The following is a 20,254-nucleotide window of genomic DNA, read 5'->3' on the forward strand; positions in this document are numbered from 1 at the left end:
GACAGGGATGGGGTGGGGATGCAGGAGGGGTGGAGATGGGATGAGGACCAGGATGCAGGAGAAGATGGGGATGGGATGGGGATGCAGGAGGGAACAGTGATGGGTTGGGGGCAGGGGGAGGGGTGTGCAACAGGAATGAGACTGGGATGTAGGAGGGTACTGGGATGAGACTGGGACTGGGATGGGGGGGTGGTAGGGGACAGGGATGGGACAGGGTGAGTATGACGGACAGGGATGAGACTGGGATGCAGGAGGGGACCAGGGTGAGACTGGGACTTGGATGGGGATGCAGAGGGGATGGGCCTGGGCTAGGGGTGCAGAGGGGGATAGGGACGGTAGTGGGACAGGACTGGGGGTGCAGGGGGAGACAGGAATGGATTGGGACTTGGATGGGGGTGCAGGGGGGCACATAGATGGTACCGGGACCAGGAGAGGGGTGCAGGGGGGGGACTGGGTTGGCTCTGGGAGGGGCTGCAGGAAAGATCTGGGGGGGGCCTGCAGAAGAGCCAGGGAGGCTTTGACAATGGATGGCAAAGGTGCTTCCTTGTGTAGTTCCTTTCCCCCTCTTCCCTTATCCCCTCCCCATCCTTCCCCTCTGTGAGGCTGTCTGTGGTGTGCCTGCTCTGATGAAAAGTGCTCCCACACCAGACTGAGAGCAAAGGAAAAGGGGCAGGAAGAGAGGTGTCGCAGTCCTTAGTTTGCAGGTTTAATGTATCGTCACTGTTCAGAAAACACAAGCGTGTATGTGGGTCAGGGACCCCTGCAGATATTTATTATTAATAGCCTTTTTATTATTAATAGCCATTTCTCTAAATACAGGACTTCATGCAGCGGGTTCACACAGTGCTAAGCTCCTGGTAAACGGAATCGCTTTTATGCATACTGCAGACTGGAGGTAGCAAGTGCCAGGCGAGAGATGAAGGTGATACCTGTCATACCAGAAGTGTAATGTATCACCTTCACGTATGTGTAGCCTTAGTATAATTATGAGATTGTAACCCAGAAGTCGCTTTATTAGTATAATGATGAGCTTGTGATTGAGAAGACCTCATGTTGCAAAGGATGAGATTTATGATCCAACTTGCAAGGAATATCTAGGATGAGAGAAAGAACTGATTGAATGTCATGGAGACCTAGCAGGTTTTGCCAAGAGACTTTGTAAAAGGACCAGGTTGATCAGGTCATGAAGTGTTCAGGAGCCAGCAAGGACTTGGTGGTTGCAAAAGCAGCCCTCCGACTCAAATCAGAAGAAAACTATGCATGTAAAAAAGAAGGAGGGACTAATGTAAGTGGATTCTGGGAAATAATCAAATATGTATGGGATTTTGGGGAAAGGTAGTGCATAGTTATGATTACACAGAATGTAAGGGACATGTATGTCAGGACAAGGTGAGCATGTTAGAAGGAGAGATCCCCCATGCTCCCGGCACCGTAATAAAAGAATGCCTGCTTTCTAAACTTCAAAACGAGTCTTGGAAAGTTCACTCGACCGATCTTTGGGTAACAAAGATGGACATGAAAGCAAGTGACGCACACGCAGTGGTGATCCCAACCACAAGCATGCTGTCTAATGACCTGGGAGAAGGCTGCAGTGACTCTCTCAGAAGTCAAGGTTTTCAGTGCTGTTTCTGTATTTGATACCCACGGGATGGTTTCCCTCGGCAAGCGTTTCTGTGCAGGCATGTGCACGGTCTGTGACACAGGCCACGCAGGGGTACAAAAGGGGGCGTAGGGTGGTTGTTCCCACACTCTGGAGGAGCATCTCTGGGGTGAACACAGGGAAGAGCTTCCTACACGGCTGTTGCCACAAAGCAGTGACCCGCTAGCATAAGGCAAAACAAGATGGACTTCTGGGATGGGATGAAGCCCATCTTCACGATGCCCAGCATCACCCTCAGAGGTACAAGCACCCACAGCCACTACAGGAGTGTTGTCAGGACTGAGAGTTGTGGCGTTGTGGGGGTGGGACGCAGGCAGAGCCAGCAGACACAGAGTGTGACCTGGTTTTCCTTTGCTTTCCAGAGCAAACAGCCATCTGGGACGCAGTGGCCAGCTACGTCCAACAACAGCTCTTGCTACACAAGGTAGAGTGACACCCGCATCTTCCTCATCCCCCTAGAGAAGCTGGGGGGATCCCGTGGCCATGGAGCTTGGGCTGCAGTTGCTCCTTCCCTCCTCAAAAAGCAGGGAACTCCCCACCAAATCCCCACTGAGAGACAAAACAGGGCTCGGGCAAGGGTGGTGGCACCTCTGCTAGGTAGTCTTCTACTGCAAGGCTGATCCGTTGTTGGAGAACCCTGGATGCCCTTGAGTGGCTTCTGCCCCCAAGTCCTGCTTTTTCCAAGGAGGAAAAGGAAGGAGAGGACTCGGCATCTCCTCCCCAAAGCTCTCCCCACTGTCCCAGCTGATGCCTCCAAAGAGCGGGAGGTGGCAGGGTCCGAGGTACCATCCCTGGGTGGAGCCATCCCCCAGCTCTTCCCTCTTCACCCTTCATGCCCTTCTTCTCTGCTCCAGGGGGTACGAATTCCCACCCTCGGCTCCTTTGACGTGGTCCCCGCACAGAAGCAGGTTGGGACAGAGATCGTCACTATCCAGAAGCCTGTCTTTCGCCTGTCCAGGATCCTCAGAGACATCCACAACCTCACGGACAACGAGGATGACCTGTCTGGTAGGACAACAACTGCATGGTGTGGGTGAAGATGGGAGTTATCACATCCCTTTGCGAAAAGCAAACTGGCCCCTCTGCGAAGCTGGTCCGCAAACAGGACACGCGCAGTAAGAATCCCTCGGGGAGGGCTGCAGGGTGAGCGCCTTCATCCCTCTCGTGTGGTTTTTCCAGACAATAAGGTGTTGGCGCCTGTGAAATATGCCAAGGTGGCCACGGATGCCCACGTGTCCCGGTGCAAAGTGGAGGGATGCATCCTAGGCACCATGTCCCTCCTGTCTCACTGCCTGGCGAAGGGGAAGAGCATTGCACTTGTCCTGAGAGATGTTGGGGTGCTCCTCATTGAAGACAGGATGGTGCAAATGAGATTCTACTATGATTTCCTGGAAGAGATATCCGGGAAGACAAACCTCAGAATGGCTGCATTCATAGTGAGTGTTTTGGATTCCCTGTGGCTCCGGCGGCTCATGCCGCCCTGAACTCCTCCGTGATCGAGTGTCATGGTCACGTCGAGGATGTCCTGGCATCTCCGTGTTCCTCCATTGCAGTTTCCCCAGCTGCTGGACATGGTGGTGTCCCGGATGGTACCTGTTTCTTCCCTGACTCGCACCAGCCGTGTCATCATCTTTCCTGAGCGAGTCCTTTCCCCAAGTGACCACGGGGGTCCTGCTGTGGCTCTGCCCTGTTGTCATTCCTGCAAACGATGGGATGGAGGAAGGATTTGAGGACACCAGGACACCTTTCCTGGGCGACCCCATTTCCTGGGATGCTCCCTGGGGATAGGGGAATGGATGATTTGTGGGGGGAAAAAAACCACCTTTTACAATGGTGCCAAGCTCTGGCTGGGAGCAGAGCAAAAAGGGCTGGTGGTGCCTTTGGTCATGCCACTGTCACCTCTTTGTCACCAGGTTTGAACTGGAGTTTGTGCCCAAATCTCAGTTCAGGCACCCTCTCAAGGTCTTGAGGCGTGCCCTTGGTGAGGACATGTGGAAGAAAGAAGAGGATTTGCCACCCATCAGGCAACACACAAAAGGTAAGGCAGTTCCCGGCTCTTTTCCGTCGCAGGGGCAAGCGGCTTCCGATAGGAAAATCCACAGCAATGATGGTCAAATGCTTGCACCAAAGCTTCGTGCCACATTGGCACGGCCTCTTCTCCCAAGCTTGGCTTTGGGAGTGGGCCAGGATGCTCGGATTCTTGGAAATGACTTAACATTCCCTCTCCAAAAGAGGCTTGCCTACATCACCCACCTCCCCTTTTTCCAAACCCCAGCTTTACCAGTGCCTTCGCCGAGGAGCCCAGTGAGCGCTGGTTGCTGGGGAAAAGGAACTTGGCGCACGCTCAAGGCGTCAAGTTCTACCACCTGGGACTTTGTAGACCCTTCATGGCGGGCCACTGATCCAATGGGCACCCTGCTTCGACTCCACACATGCACTCATGCAGATATTTTCCCTTTTTGCTCAACCCTAGGATCCCCCAAACAGAATCTCAGGCAGGATCTTGACAGATTAATTTATTACAGCCGGCATAACCCATACCGCTTCAAGGAAGACTTGCGTTTCTTAGAAACTAGGGGAGGAATATTGCACGTAGTTTTGACTTGCTCGGGATTTATCAGAGCCTGTCCTTCTCTCGGTGTAAACCTCCTTCCAAGCCAGCCATAACTTGGCGGGAGATGCACGGTGTCTGCTAGTACAGCATGTAAGCAGACAGCTCCTAGGACACATCTTTAGTTTTACTGGCCAGCACTGAGTAATCCATGTCCCGAATGAGAGCAGATTTCCCTGCTAATTCTACACCTTTTATTTCCAAGAACCCTTGAAAAAATAGTAGGGGAATAAGCAAATCCCCAGAGCGATGGAGCACAGGTTAATCATCATCCTTTCCACGTGACAGCAGACAGGGGTTCACCCGCTTTCCTCAAGCCTTATGCTGATAAAAGCAGCTGTCTCGAGGCCTCCTTTTGTCCAAGTAGGGAAAAATCTTGGTGTAAATCCAAAGATTTTAGCTTTCACAGCTTGCAGCCAAGGCTTCCCAGCTGCTAACGCCAAGTTATGCTAAGTGATTCATATCATTTTTGCTGGTATTGGGGAGGCAGTGGATAGAGCAGAACGGCTGCCTTGGATGTTCTGGGATGAGATGTGAGCACCGCTCCATGTCCCTGGGACTGGGAGCATCACGGTGATGCTCTTCTTGACGAGGTTTCTCCTTCCCATTTGCAGCGGGACTTCCTGAAGTGCCTTTGCCTGCTGATTCCAGCTCGGTGACTAACAAACAGGAGGAACTCCACAATAAGGCGGCGATGAATAAGAGGACGAAGCGCCAGGCTAGGTGAGTCTGGGGGCTCAGGACTGAGCATCTGCATCGGGTTATTTGCCGACGCGGTGAGAGCCCCAAACCCTCACTGGGTTCATCACTGCCTGACAGCAGCACAGGGCAGTGCGATGGGGCTAGGGGAGCCCCCATTTCAAAGGGGGGGGGTGTCCTCCTCCCCTTCATGAGAGCACAGGTGTGGCCTGGGGACATGGGGACAGCTGTGTGTCAGCTGAGGGTGCCGGCTTGGGGAGGGCATCTCCCTTCCTGAGCTGCCGGAGGCTGCGCCAAGAGGCACATGGCTTGCAGGGCAGGATGTAGCCCCGAAGCCATCATGGCCTCGGGCAAAGTCCTTGTGTTATGTCCTTCCAGGCAGCTGCCAGGGATCCCAGGGGCCGTGTCTGGAAAAAAGTTGCTGGTGAGCGGCCAGTCCAAAGGCAAACCTGCAGCCAAAGGCCAAGCAGCAAAGCCGAACCAAACACAAGCAGCAAGACTGCAGAGGCACAAGCAAAGACAAGGAGAAAAAATATACCCTGTTGGAAGCAAATTCAACACTGAAACAAATTCATCAATGAGCCCGGAAGCCTGGATGCCCAAGGAGCTCACCTACGAGATCATGACTCCGCTGCCAACAAGAGACGAGGCAGCACAATTACTACAATCAAGACCTGAAAGGTTCTGGTCGGTGCTGAAAGACCCACAGTATAAAGTCTTAGCGGGATACAACTTCACAATTCCCCACGTGATGCCCTATATGTAATAAGGGTCTGGGCTGACACAACACCACGCGTTTGAAGACCAGACTGGTGGTCTCCAGGATGGAGCGATCAGGGTTTGGAGGTGCTCAGAGCACCCACCGAGGTGGCAGAAAGGTCTACATGCGGACAAAGAGCTTCCAGAACCTTGCGGTACTGTTCGAGAAGAGCCTCTCTTCTTTTGCAGAAATCTCTCCGTCTTCAGGATGCAGGGAGCTGTGAAAAGAGACAAACAAAACGGCAAAGCTGTGAAATAGCACTGAGTTTTTTCATTGTTCGCTACAACCGTTCACCTCTGTGATAAGAAAGGAGCAACAGACCTCAGTGCCCTTGGGGTGACCTTGAAAGCTGGAAAGCCCCTGGCTCACGGACAAGGGGGTGACGGTGCCCTGAAAAGGGCTGAGGAAAACGGTCACCTATTTTTTTTTTTTTACGCATGGTCAAAGCTGCTTTTGAGCCCTTTGACCTTCGTGTCCCCAGTGAGCCCCTCACTTCCCCACCGCCACCCAGAGTCACTTGAATTTGGGGTGCTGCGGTTAAAATTGATTACATTGATTACTGCTTCTGAAAAAGCCTTTGTTTTTAATCAGGGCTCGCGTCACTTGGGAGCTCAGGGAGCTCAAGGACAACTAATGAGTAGGTGGGGTTTGTCCTGAGCCCCCCCAAACAAGCAAGATGTGGGCAGGAACATCCAGACAATACAGTGTGCAGCTGTGTCATGGCGGTAACTCTGTCGCGCCTGGCCAATGTCCTGGCATGTGTGAACTTTGCAGATCATGACACAGCGCACACCTGCACTTGGCATAAAATTAAATGTTTACATACAGCAGGTGTGTAAACTATTTTTGTTTTTCACCGACTATAGAGGTGGGCATGCTGCGAGATGGGGCAGAACCCTCACATATGGGTAGACGCGCTGCACAGGAATTTTTTCACCATTCCTGAGAGACTCCTGGCACCAGCTGCAACGGGGCTCCCAGCCAAAGGTGGGGGGGGGGGGGGGGCTGGACAATGTTTAGGCCGGAATCAGTGAAGGATCCTATTCTTAGTCTCGTTAACGCTTTGCAGGACTGATTCGATGCTTTGCTGCTCTTGCTCTCTGATCACATCGTGCATAATAAATAGTACTGTTTCCTTCTATCACATTGCCTGATATTTCCCCTTTTTATATTGTAATATAATAGGAATATAATAACATAACCTGCATTTATTCTTACATTGGATTTGGAATTCATTTTGGCTGAGTATTCAGTCAGTCGGAAAAAGGGCAAGTTGTGGGCCCAGGGGTTCTGCCTGCGCAGGGGTACGGGTCTCCTCGCATCTGTGTTGTGGAGGGAGGACGGTGAGTGCTGCAGTGAGCAGAGCCGAGGCTGTGCCCTCGTTGGGCCAGATGAGCCAAGAGCTTCGGGAACTGGCCCAGCACCCTCCTGCTCCCCAAGCCCATCACCCTGATCCTCCTGCAAGAGCTTGAGGCGGCCCCAGCATGGTACGGCTCGGGGGGGGTGATGACAGACCTCCCCCGTGGACAGCATCAAGGATCTCCTGTTTATCGCTGGAGTACAGCACAGGGATAAAGATGGAGTCAGAGCGCAATCGGCCGGGTCACCATGGCAGCAAATGCAGGAATTTCCCAGTACTGGGCTGTTCTTCACACCGGGACATGCAGGCACGAGGGGGGCAGCAGGCAGGGAGCTGGGCACGTGACTCGCTGACCGTAAAAACGAGGGGACGGACCGTGAGAGAGTCTTTTGCCTCGACAATCAAAGATTTGAACCCTAAAAACAAAGCTTTGGGCCCTAGAAGAGGGGTTACACCCGTAACAACGGGGGTTTGAGCACCCAAGCGGCTTTGTGCCCTACAGGTGAGGGTTTCAAGGCTAAAAATGAAACTCTGGGCCCTAAAAGAGGCTTTGGTAACAAAAAGAGAGGGGGTTTGGCCCAGCATGTGAGCCTTTGGCCCACATTAAAATAAAGAGTGCACAAAGTCAGCATGCGCGCTGGGCACGACTTATCCCCCGTGCATCCAGGGCTGGAAATAAAGACCGCCTGCTTTCGAACACTCAACACCCGAGTATTAAAGAGATTGATCTCTGATTTTTTGGTATCAAACAGGTTCTTTCTCCCCCTGGGCACGCCGCGTCACCTCCAGCAGCCATGGCGGCCCTTGTGCTCAGGTGGTTGTGGCGGGAGAGGCGTCCCTGCAGCGCTCCTGTCATTTTGTCACTTGTATTTATCGCTGCGGTTCATTTCGGGCCCTTTGCTGCTGGTTTGGAGCAGCTTTCCTTCAGGGAGCGCAACTCCCTGAGGACTGAGGGGCGCGGCCGGGTGCTTGGCGGACTTCCGGCCCATCGAGGGTGCGCTCCGGAGGACTGAGGGGAGCTTCCGGTGCGCTGCAGGACTTCCGGCGCATAGAGCGGCACGCCCGCTGTCGCGGGGGGCGCCGGTGTCGCTCGTGGCGGCTGCGGCAGCCGGCCTCGGTCTTGGCCTCGACCTCGGCCTCGCTCCGTGCCCGAGAGGCCGCTGCGGGTGACAAGATCCCCCGGGAACCTCCCCCCCCCCTCTCCGGGCGGGGCCGGGCCGGGCCGGGCCGGGTAGCGGGACCGTGGCAGGCGGCGGCGGGGAGGCCCTGGGGCTGTTACTGGCGGTCGGGAGCGGGGGGGAGGAGGAGGGGGAGGATGAGGAGGAGGCGGCGGCGACGACGCTCTGAGCGGGACCGAGGCCAAAGGTAGGTGGGTGCGCCCCCTCCTCGTCTCTTAATGCCCTTCTTTCTTTTTCTTCTTCCTTTTGCGCTTTCTTTCTTCGTTTCGATTTTTTTGTGTGTGTCTTTAGCTTCTCTTTTTCTTTATTCTTTCGCTTTTTTTTTTATTTTTCGCCTCAGTTCCATCCTGGCCTTCCTCTCTTCCCTATGTAGATGTGTGGGTGCACATAGGTACCGGTTTATATCTGCGTTTCCCTGATGAGTGCGGTGGCGTGTCCTCGGAAAAGGAAGGACGGGAGGGAGGGAGGCCGGCGCCCAGGGAAGGCCGATCCTCACTCATCGTCATTATTTCGCTGTTTATTCGTGTCTCGTCTGGGCTGCAGCCTACGGTCAAACACTGTGGCTGGTAAACGTGCCGGGGACGTGAATGACTCCCAATAAGCATCTAAACGTTGATAAAAATTCGATTAAACTGCAGCGTATGCTGATGTAATTTGCATCGGCTTTACTTTCGCTCCCCTCAGAAGTAATTCGTGCTTGGTTGGGGGGTTATTTCCATCCCCCCAAAACACGTGCATTTAAATTGGGCTGGTCACGACGTTCTCTTTGCTTTCTAATTTTATTTTCGATCTAAATCTTAATATTATTAACTCTGGTTGAGAACCGTTGCCACCATTTTCTTAATATTTGACTGTGTCCGTTATTGAATTACTCGGTTTTATTTCTTTTTATTTAAAAATCTAAAGCTTCGATTAATATCTGGGTTACAAGCAGGAGCTGCAGTGAACTTAGAGCTGCGCTAGAATTGTCGTTATTAAGCACACCGACTTCACTTCCCAAATCTTTATTTTCATTTTAAAATCTAAAACTTTCTTATTTTTGTTGGGAAATTATTTACTTCAGGAGCAAATAATCACCTTGTACTTTCCTTGGGAGTCATTAACACCCGCAGTTATATATAACACAGCGGCTATATTTCGAATTAGACTCTCCGCTAGTTTTCTGTCTTGAAAAAAGGATTGCTAATTTTTTGGAATTTATCTAGAATTCCAAATGCTAATTAAGGACTAATTACTGTCGTCACCGTCCCTGTCCCCCCCCAGTTTGTTGAGTCGTGGCAACAATGAAATTTTGTTGTGACTCATCCCTAAATTTCCTTTGTTGGTTCGTACCCTTGGTGTTGTAATCGTCGCTTTACCACTGAGTGGGATTAACTAACGCCTGTGATTTGTTTTTTTTTTAATACTAACTAGAGTTGTTTCTCTATCGATGTTAATCCTGATTAGCCCTTTATTATTTATGTTTTGCCACCGGTGATTTTATAACCTAAAATAATGTAAAATAATATAAATTGTGAGGAGTCGCTGCCTGTAAAGTTTTGTGTGGTGCCTTGAGTCTGGCTACTGCTTACCCCTAAAGACTCTTCTGTTATTTAAGTGTATATCCTAGGTGTTTTAAAGTGAATAACAAAGAGTAAAAATTAAAATTTACAGTATGTATCTCTATTATATAGATAAATAAAGAGCAGGGACGTCGGAATTCCCAGGAAAAATGCAGTGTGCCCAGAGGTCGGAGAAGCACCGCAGCGCGTCTCGTTCTCTACAGGATTTCGCACTTTGACCACGCCAGCCTGTGTTTTTTATTTTCTGGGAATCCAAATTCCCCGAGGAAGGAAGGAACGAAGGATTGTGGGTGCAGCAGGTAAGACGGCAGCACCAAACAGACGTGGAGCCAGCTACCAGAGACACCGACGCGCTCCTTCGCTGCAGTGTCGCACCCACAACCTCTCCAGGTCCGTAATTAAACTTAATTTGGCTGCGTGGAACACAAACCTGTTTTTTAAAGAGATAAATAATTGAGGATTCTACAAAATGACGAGGGAAGGTGGTTTGTTAAATGTGGTACCACCAAAAATTTTCTGTCTGAAAAAGAAAATGCGCTGCTGTTGCTGGTTGCATCCATCAGGACCGTGCGTGCCACGGGGTAGGTTCAATCCCATAAAAGTCCTTCTCTGCTTTATTCCCAGCCGCGGGGCGAGTTATTCCCTGGAAATCACCCCTGGCAGATCCCAGGCACCGTGGTTTCTCCCTGCAACCCCCATAACAGATAATAAATGTGTCCCAAAGGGTGGAAAGTGCGAGGGGGGGGGTGAAAAAATTACTAAAAAAATAAAAAAGACGCGTGGCAGCCGCATCAAGCGCTGTGACTCACACCCCAGCGGGGAAACAAAGTGGCCTGGGGGGAGGTTGGGGTGCTCGGGGCAGAGTGCAGCCCCCCCCGCCTTGGGGAATCTGGAGAGGGTTTGGGGCAGCTGCAGAGCAAAAAGAGTCCTGGGAGAGGAGGGTGTCATGGGGGAGCATGCAGGGAGCCCCCGGGTGCCGGCAGCCCCTTGCTGTGGGCGCTGTGCTGGAGGGAGGTGGCCAGGGGTGGCCATGGTGCTGTGGGATGGGGGGTGTGAGGTGCTTGGATCTTGGCGGGGGGTCCTGGGGTGGGGTGGGGTAAGGAGGTAGGGGGGACAGCCCATTCCTGTGCCACCCACCCATCCGGGTGGGCCTGGGGGACCCTTGGGGTAGGCACAGACACCACCTTGTGCCTTGATGGGTGGAGGCCCCCCTCCATGGAGGGTGCTGAGGCTGTTGGGGTCGTTGGGCTGCTCTGTGTGTGTGTGTGTGTGCGCTCCCCCCCAGCCCCCTGCTGGCCCTGTTAGGCTTTAGGGGTAACACGTTGCCTGTCACCCGCCTTGCGCTGCCAGCAGACCCCAGCTCTGCTGCCTAGTGCCCCCCCCCTGCCAGCAATTTCTCTCCCCAGGGGACAAAGGGTCCCTGCATGGACCCTGGCACCTGTGGCCCCGCAGCAGAAGCAAGCCAAGGAGATGCTGCGGCAGGTACCAGGATGGGAGTGGGCTCCACACTCATCCCCGCGAGCTGGGGGGATTGGCACCCACCTCCCCTCCTGAGCACCATGTCCCCCAGCAGGTGACGGGCGGGAGGTTGAGGATCAGGAGCATGAACCGGGGCACAGTAGTGGCACCAATGCCTGTGAGATGTGCGGCAAGAGCTTCCGGCTCCGCTCCTACCTGCTGACCCACTGCCGTGGCCACCAGGGCCAGCGGCCCTATGCCTGCCCTGAGTGCGGGCGCCGCTTCGGGCAGAGCTCCCACCTCTCACCCACCAACGGCTTCACACCGGTGAGCGGCCCTACCCCTGCCGCGACTGCGGCCGCAGCTTCAATGTCAACTCGGACCTGGTGAAGCACCGGCGGACGCACACAGGTGAGCGGCCGTACCCGTGCCCTGAGTGTGGGCGGCGTTTTGGCAGCAGCTCCAACCTCACCCGCCACCAGCGCCTTCACACCGGCGAGCGCCCTTACCACTGCCCCGACTGCAGCGAGAGTTTTCGGGGCTGTTCAGCACTCACCATCCACCGGCGCGCTCACACGGGCGAGCGGCCCTACCCCTGCCCGGCATGCGGCAAAGCCTTTGCCGACAGCTCGCTGCTGGCCAAGCACCAACGCACCCACTGTGCCGACAAATCCTTCGCTTGCCCCGACTGCGGGAAGAGCTTTTCCACCAATTCCTACCTCCTCCGGCACCGGCGGACACACTTAGCAGAGAAACCGTATCGCTGCGGGGAGTGTGGGCGGGGGGTACAGCCAGCTCACCCACCTCAGCACCCACCAGCGGGTGCACAGTGGCGAGCGGCCCTACAGCTGCCGCGAGTGCAGCAAGAGCTTCACCACCAGCTCAGCGCTCACCAAACACAAGCGTGTCCACACTGGCGAGCGCCCCTACATCTGCCCCGACTGCGGCAAGAGCTTCAGCCAGAGCTCCAACGTCATCACCCACTGGCAGCTGCAGCACGGCAAGTCCCTCTGATGCCCCGTGCCCTGCCACCCCCTTCGCCCCTGCTACCACCAGCCCCCTCCCCACTGTTTCTCTTAATTAAATCTGCGGCAGAGGCCACCAAAGTGCCTGGAGTTGGCGGGGGTGTCACCCCCCAGGGGCTTTGCTGAGTGGTGGTTGTACCCCCCCAGCCCCCCCCCCCACCATCAGCCCCCTCCCCACCATTTTTTTTAAATAAAATCTGCAGCAGAGACCACCGGTATGCCTGGAGTTGGGGTGTGATGCGGGGTGAAGCGTTGCCCCTGGGGCCTTTGCCGAGCAGTGGCTGTGGCCCACCATCCCCCCCACCCCCCCACCCCGCCAGGCACTGTGGTGAGGGGGTGTCAGCCATCATTCTGCGGGGGGGACACACAGGAACGAGGCAGGGGGGTCATCCCAAAAAGTGGCTGTTGCACAACACAGGTATGAATCTGGGGGATGTGCGGCTCCTTTGACCTGGCAGGGACACTGGCGGGGTGTGCTGGGGTCCCCTGGTTGCCCCAGAGAGTGCACCCAGCACCCCCGGTGTTCCTGGAGGCCTGGGCCCCACACAGGATGGGAGGTGGGCTAGCAGGGTGCCCCCCATGCCGGATAAATCCCTGAGGATGTGGAGCTGGCGCTGGCTGTAGCCAGTGGGACTGCCACTGAAAGGGGAAGGGGAGAACAGGGTGCTCCCCTCTCACTGTCTCCCCCGAGGGGGCTGGGACTGGCCCGGCAAGGGGGGAGACAGGGATGGGGACAGGCTGGGGTACTGGGACGGGAGTGGGATGCAGGAGGGACCAGGAGACTGGGATGGTATGGAGGTGGTGAGGGTGCTAGGGGTGGGACTGGGATGGGGGTGCAGGAGGGGAGAGGGATATGTTGGGAACTGGGGTGGAGCTGGGACCAGGATGGGACTGGAATGCAGGAGGGGACTAGCATGAGACTGGGACTGCGATGGGTGTGCAGGAGCTGATGGGACTGGAACCAGAATGGAAATGCAGGAGGGGACTGGGATGGGGGTGCTGTGCGGGGCAGTACTGGGATGGCACTGTTAGGCAGGAGGGACTGGGAGACTGGGATAGGATAGGGGTGCTGCAGGGGACAGGGCTGGGGCTGGGGCGGGGGTGGAGGACCAGAGGGCCGCAGGGGCCTGGGTGGGGCAGGGATGGCATTGGGACCAGCAAGGATGTGCAGGAGGGGACAGGGATGGGACTAGGACTGGGATGGGGATGCAGAAGGGGACAGGGAGTGGGATGGGGCTGCAGGAGTGGGGTGGGAATGGCACAGGGATGGGGATGGCGATGGCACTGGGATTGGGACTGGGGTGCAGGACGAGACTGGGATGGGATTGGGACTGGGATTGGGGTGCAGGGACTGGCCGGGAATGGGGGGGATTGGGATGCAGGAGGAATGGGGATGGGGCAGGGATGGGATTGGGACCAGGATGCAGGAGTGCAGGAGGGGACAGGGATGGGGTGGGGATGCAGGAGGGGTGGGGATGGGATGAGGACCAGGATGCAGGAGAAGATGGGGATGGGATGGGGATGCAGGAGGGAACAGTGATGGGTTGGGGGCAGGGGGAGGGGTGTGCAACAGGAATGAGACTGGGATGTAGGAGGGTACTGGGATGAGACTGGGACTGGGATGGGGAGGTGGTAGGGGACAGGGGTGGGACAGGGTGAGTATGACGGACAGGGATGAGACTGGGATGCAGGAGGGGACCAGGGTGAGACTGGGACTTGGATGGGGATGCAGAGGGGATGGGCCTGGGCTGGGGATGGGCCTGGGCTAGGGGTGCAGAGGGGGATAGGGACGGTAGTGGGACAGGACTGGGGGTGCAGGGGGAGACAGGAATGGATTGGGACTTGGATGGGGGTGCAGGGGGGCACATAGATGGTACCGGGACCAGGAGAGGGGTGCAGGGGGGGACTGGGTTGGCTCTGGGAGGGGCTGCAGGAAAGATCTGGGGGGGGCCTGCAGAAGAGCCAGGGAGGCTTTGACAATGGACGGCAAAGGTGCTTCCTTGTGTAGTTCCTTTCCCCCTCTTCCCTTATCCCCTCCCCATCCTTCCCCTCTGTGAGGCTGTCTGTGGTGTGCCTGCTCTGATGAAAAGTGCTCCCACACCAGACTGAGAGCAAAGGAAAAGGGGCAGGAAGAGAGGTGTCGCAGTCCTTAGTTTGCAGGTTTAATGTATCGTCACTGTTCAGAAAACACAAGCGTGTATGTGGGTCAGGGACCCCTGCAGATATTTATTATTAATAGCCTTTTTATTATTAATAGCCATTTCTCTAAATACAGGACTTCATGCAGCGGGTTCACACAGTGCTAAGCTCCTGGTAAACGGAATCGCTTTTATGCATACTGCAGACTGGAGGTAGCAAGTGCCAGGCGAGAGATGAAGGTGATACCTGTCATACCAGAAGTGTAATGTATCACCTTCACGTATGTGTAGCCTTAGTATAATTATGAGATTGTAACCCAGAAGTCGCTTTATTAGTATAATGATGAGCTTGTGATTGAGAAGACCTCATGTTGCAAAGGATGAGATTTATGATCCAACTTGCAAGGAATATCTAGGATGAGAGAAAGAACTGATTGAATGTCATGGAGACCTAGCAGGTTTTGCCAAGAGACTTTGTAAAAGGACCAGGTTGATCAGGTCATGAAGTGTTCAGGAGCCAGCAAGGACTTGGTGGTTGCAAAAGCAGCCCTCCGACTCAAATCAGAAGAAAACTATGCATGTAAAAAAGAAGGAGGGACTAATGTAAGTGGATTCTGGGAAATAATCAAATATGTATGGGATTTTGGGGAAAGGTAGTGCATAGTTATGATTACACAGAATGTAAGGGACATGTATGTCAGGACAAGGTGAGCATGTTAGAAGGAGAGATCCCCCATGCTCCCGGCACCGTAATAAAAGAATGCCTGCTTTCTAAACTTCAAAACGAGTCTTGGAAAGTTCACTCGACCGATCTTTGGGTAACAAAGATGGACATGAAAGCAAGTGACGCACACGCAGTGGTGATCCCAACCACAAGCATGCTGTCTAATGACCTGGGAGAAGGCTGCAGTGACTCTCTCAGAAGTCAAGGTTTTCAGTGCTGTTTCTGTATTTGATACCCACGGGATGGTTTCCCTCGGCAAGCGTTTCTGTGCAGGCATGTGCACGGTCTGTGACACAGGCCACGCAGGGGTACAAAAGGGGGCGTAGGGTGGTTGTTCCCACACTCTGGAGGAGCATCTCTGGGGTGAACACAGGGAAGAGCTTCCTACACGGCTGTTGCCACAAAGCAGTGACCCGCTAGCATAAGGCAAAACAAGATGGACTTCTGGGATGGGATGAAGCCCATCTTCATGATGCCCAGCATCACCCTCAGAGGTACAAGCACCCACAGCCACTACAGGAGTGTTGTCAGGACTGAGAGTTGTGGCGTTGTGGGGGTGGGACGCAGGCAGAGCCAGCAGACACAGAGTGTGACCTGGTTTTCCTTTGCTTTCCAGAGCGAACAGCCATCTGGGACGCAGTGGCCAGCTACATCCAACAACAGCTCTTGCTACACAAGGTAGAGTGACACCCGCATCTTCCTCATCCCCCTAGAGAAGCTGGGGGGATCCCGTGGCCATGGAGCTTGGGCTGCAGTTGCTCCTTCCCTCCTCAAAAAGCAGGGAACTCCCCACCAAATCCCCACTGAGAGACAAAACAGGGCTCGGGCAAGGGTGGTGGCACCTCTGCTAGGTAGTCTTCTACTGCAAGGCTGATCCGTTGTTGGAGAACCCTGGATGCCCTTGAGTGGCTTCTGCCCCCAAGTCCTGCTTTTTCCAAGGAGGAAAAGGAAGGAGAGGGACTCGGCATCTCCTCCCCAAAGCTCTCCCCACTGTCCCAGCTGATGCCTCCAAAGAGCGGGAGGTGGCAGGGTCCGAGGTACCATCCCTGGGTGGAGCCATCCCCCAGCTCTTCCCCTCTTCACCCTTCATGCCCTTCTTCTCTGCTCCAGGGGGTACGAATTCCCACCCTCGGCTCCTTTGACGTGGTCCCCGCACAGAAGCAGGTTGGGACAGAGATCGTCACTATCCAGAAGCCTGTCTTTCGCCTGTCCAGGATCCTCAGAGACATCCACAACCTCACGGACAACGAGGGATGACCTGTCTGGTAGGACAACAACTGCATGGTGTGTGGGTGAAGATGGGAGTTATCACATCCCTTTGCGAAAAGCAAACTGGCCCCTCTGCGAAGCTGGTCCGCAAACAGGACACGCGCAGTAAGAATCCCTCGGGGAGGGCTGCAGGTGTGAGCGCCTTCATCCCTCTCGTGTGGTTTTTCCAGACAATAAGGTGTTGGCGCCTGTGAAATATGCCAAGGTGGCCACGGATGCCCACGTGTCCCGGTGCAAAGTGGAGGGATGCATCCTAGGCACCATGTCCCTCCTGTCTCACTGCCTGGCGAAGGGGAAGAGCATTGCACTTGTCCTGAGAGATGTTGGGGTGCTCCTCATTGAAGACAGGATGGTGCAAATGAGATTCTACTATGATTTCCTGGAAGAGATATCCGGGAAGACAAACCTCAGAATGGCTGCATTCATAGTGAGTGTTTTGGATTCCCTGTGGCTCCGGGCGGCTCATGCCGCCCTGAACTCCCTCCGTGATCGAGTGTCATGGTCACGTCGAGGATGTCCTGGCATCTCCGTGTTCCTCCATTGCAGTTTCCCCAGCTGCTGGACATGGTGGTGTCCCGGATGGTACCTGTTTCTTCCCTGACTCGCACCAGCCGTGTCATCATCTTTCCTGAGCGGAGTCCTTTCCCCAAGTGACCACGGGGGTCCTGCTGTGGCTCTGCCCTGTTGTCATTCCTGCAAACGATGGGATGGAGGAAGGATTTGAGGACACCAGGACACCTTTCCTGGGCGACCCCATTTCCTGGGATGCTCCCTGGGGATAGGGAATGGATGATTTGTGGGGGGGAAAAAAACCACCTTTTACAATGGTGCCAAGCTCTGGCTGGGAGCAGAGCAAAAAAGGGGCTGGTGTGCCTTTGGTCATGCCACTGTCACCTCTTTGTCACCAGGTTTGAACTGGAGTTTGTGCCCAAATCTCAGTTCAAGGCACCCTCTCAAGGTCTTGAGGCGTGCCCTTGGTGAGGACATGTGGGAAGAAAGAAGAGGATTTGCCACCCATCAGGCAACACACAAAAGGTAAGGGCAGTTCCCGGCTCTTTTCCGTCGCAGGGGCAAGCGGCTTCCGATAGGAAAATCCACAGCAATGATGGTCAAATGCTTGCACCAAAGCTTCGTGCCACATTGGCACGGCCTCTTCTCCCAAGCTTGGCTTTGGGAGTGGGCCAGGATGCTCGGATTCTTGGAAATGACTTAACATTCCGCTCTCCAAAAGAGGCTTGCCTACATCACCCACCTCCCCTTTTTCCAAACCCCCAGCTTTACCAGTGCCTTCGCCGAGGAGCCCAGGTGAGCGCTGGTTGCTGGGGGAAAAGGGAACTTGGCGCACGCTCAAGGCGTCAAGTTCTACCACCTGGGACTTTGTAGACCCTTCATGGCTGGGGCCACTGATCCAATGGGCACCCTGCTTCGACTCCACACATGCACTCATGCAGATATTTTCCCTTTTTGCTCAACCCTAGGATCCCCCAAACAGAATCTCAGGCAGGATCTTGACAGATTAATTTATTACAGCCGGCATAACCCATACCGCTTCAAGGAAGACTTGCGTTTCTTAGAAACTAGGGGAGGAATATTGCACGTAGTTTTGACTTGCTCGGGATTTATCAGAGCCTGTCCTTCTCTCGGTGTAAACCTCCTTCCAAGCCAGCCATAACTTGGCGGGAGGATGCACGGTGTCTGCTAGTACAGCATGTAAGCAGACAGCTCCTAGGACACATCTTTAGTTTTTACTGGCCAGCACTGAGTAATCCATGTCCCGAATGAGAGGCAGATTTCCCTGCTAATTCTACACCTTTTATTTCCAAGAACCCTTGAAAAAATAGTAGGGGAATAAGCAAATCCCCAGAGCGATGGAGCACAGGTTAATCATCATCCTTTTCCACGTGACAGCAGACAGGGGTTCACCCGCTTTCCTCAAGCCTTATGCTGATAAAAGCAGCTGTCTCGAGGCCTCCTTTTGTCAAGTAGGGGAAAAATCTTGGGTGTAAATCCAAAGATTTTAGCTTTCACAGCTTGCAGCCAAGGCTTCCCAGCTGCTAACGCCAAGTTATGCTAAGTGATTCATATCATTTTTGCTGGTAATTGGGGAGGCAGTGGATAGAGCAGAACGGCTGCCTTGGATGTTCTTGGGATGACGATGTGAGCACCGCTCCATGTCCCTGGGACTGGGAGCATCACGGTGATGCTCTTCTTGACGAGGTTTCTCCTTCCCATTTGCAGCGGGACTTCCTGAAGTGCCTTTGCCTGCTGATTCCAGCTCGGTGACTACAAACAGGAGGAACTCCACAATAAGGCGGCGATGAATAAGAGGACGAAGCGCCAGGCTAGGTGAGTCTGGGGGGCTCAGGACTGAGCATCTTGCATCGGGTTATTTGCCGACGCGGTGAGAGCCCCAAACCTCACTGGGTTCATCACTGCCTGACAGCAGCACAGGGGCAGTGCGATGGGGGCTAGGGGAGCCCCCATTTCAAAGGGGGGGGTGTCCTCCTCCCCTTCATGAGAGCACAGGTGTTGGCCTGGGGACATGGGGACAGCTGTGTGTCAGCTGAGGGTGCCGGCTTGGGGAGGGCATCTCCCTTCCTGAGCTGCCGGAGGCTGCGCCAAGAGGCACATGGCTTGCAGGGCAGGATGTAGCCCCGAAGCCATCATGGCCTCGGGGCAAAAGTCCTTGTGTTATGTCCTTCCAGGCAGCTGCCAGGGATCCCAGGGGGCCGTGTCTGGAAAAAAGTTGCTGGTGAGCGGCCTGTCCAAAGGCAAACCTGCAGCCAAAGGCCAAGCAGCAAAGCCGAACCAAACACAAGCAGCAAGACTGCAGAGGCCACAAGCAAAGACAAGGAGAAAAAATATACCCTGTTGGAAGCAAATTCAACACTGAAACAAATTCATCAATGAGCCCGGTAGCCTGGATGCCCAAGGAGCTTCACTACGAGATCATGACTCCGCTGCCAACAAGAGACGAGGCAGCACAATTACTACAATCAAGACCTGAAAGGTTCTGGTCGGTGGCTAGAAAGACCCACAGTATAAAGTCTTAGCGGGATACAACTTCACAATTCCCCACGTGATGCCCTATATGTAATAAGGGTCTGGGCTGACACAACACCAGCACGTTTGAAGACCAGACTGGTGGTCTCCAGGATGGAGCGATCAGGGGTTTGGAGGTGCTCAGAGCACCCACCGAGGTGGCAGAAAGGTCTACATGCGGACAAAGAGCTTCCAGAACCTTGCGGTACTGTTCGAGAAGAGCCTCTCTTCTTTTGGCAGAAATCTCTCCGTCTTCAGGGATGCAGGGAGCTGTGGAAAGAGACAAACAAACGGCAAAGCTGTGAAATAGCACTGAGTTTTTTCATTGTTCGCTACAACCGTTCACCTCCTGTGATAAGAAAGGAGCACAGACCTCAGTGCCCTTGGGGTGACCTTGGAAAGCTGGAAAGGCCCCTGGCTCACGGACAAGGGGGTGACGGTGCCCTGAAAAGGGCTGAGGGAAAACGGTCCACCTATTTTTTTTTTTTTTTACGCATGGTCAAAGCTGCTTTTGAGCCCTTTGACCTTCGTGTCCCCAGTGAGCCGCCTCACTTCCCCCACCGCCACCCAGAGTCACTTGAATTTGGGGTGCTGCGGTTAAAAATTGATTACATTGATTACTGCTTCTGAAAAAGCCTTTGTTTTTAATCAGGGCTCGCGTCACTTGGGAGCTCAGGGAGCTCAAGGACAACTAATGAGTAGGTGGGGTTTGTCCTGAGCCCCCCCAAACAAGCAAGATGTGGGGCAGGAACATCCAGACAATACAGT

The 20,254-nt window shown here is 54.3% G+C and overlaps 2 protein-coding genes and 1 long non-coding RNA gene across 3 annotated transcripts in view; all 3 read left to right on the forward strand.

Annotated features, from left to right (window-relative positions):
• Positions 1-10,259, forward strand: part of LOC121082063 (zinc finger protein 271-like) — a 29,652-nt gene extending 19,393 nt beyond the window's left edge. The window contains 8 exon segments of the mRNA XM_040581408.1: positions 2,023-2,084; positions 2,515-2,668; positions 2,840-3,096; positions 3,214-3,299; positions 3,574-3,698; positions 4,886-4,994; positions 5,349-8,455; positions 9,942-10,259. Of these exon segments, the coding sequence (XP_040437342.1) occupies positions 2,023-2,084; positions 2,515-2,668; positions 2,840-3,096; positions 3,214-3,299; positions 3,574-3,698; positions 4,886-4,994; positions 5,349-5,736 (1,181 nt within the window). The 3' untranslated portion in view covers positions 5,737-8,455; positions 9,942-10,259.
• A 40-nt stretch (positions 10,260-10,299) lies between these two features.
• Positions 10,300-17,075, forward strand: LOC121082062 (zinc finger protein 771-like). Its single transcript, XM_040581407.1, is given in 8 exon segments — positions 10,300-10,411; positions 11,401-11,589; positions 11,592-12,070; positions 12,072-12,288; positions 15,792-15,853; positions 16,286-16,440; positions 16,615-16,871; positions 16,991-17,075. Coding segments are annotated over 6 exon segments (1,206 nt in total). The 3' UTR covers positions 16,433-16,440; positions 16,615-16,871; positions 16,991-17,075.
• Positions 17,076-17,372: 297 nt separating this feature from the next.
• LOC121082066 lies at positions 17,373-19,385 on the forward strand. The gene is made up of 3 exons (XR_005825889.1): positions 17,373-17,479; positions 18,683-18,790; positions 19,150-19,385. It is a non-coding gene; the product is annotated as an uncharacterized LOC121082066 (long non-coding RNA).
• The last annotated feature ends 869 nt before the right edge of the window (positions 19,386-20,254 follow it).

The sequence above is a fragment of the Falco naumanni genome, unplaced genomic scaffold, assembly GCF_017639655.2.
Source record: "Falco naumanni isolate bFalNau1 unplaced genomic scaffold, bFalNau1.pat scaffold_238_arrow_pat_ctg1, whole genome shotgun sequence".
Lineage (NCBI taxonomy): Eukaryota > Metazoa > Chordata > Aves > Falconiformes > Falconidae > Falco > Falco naumanni.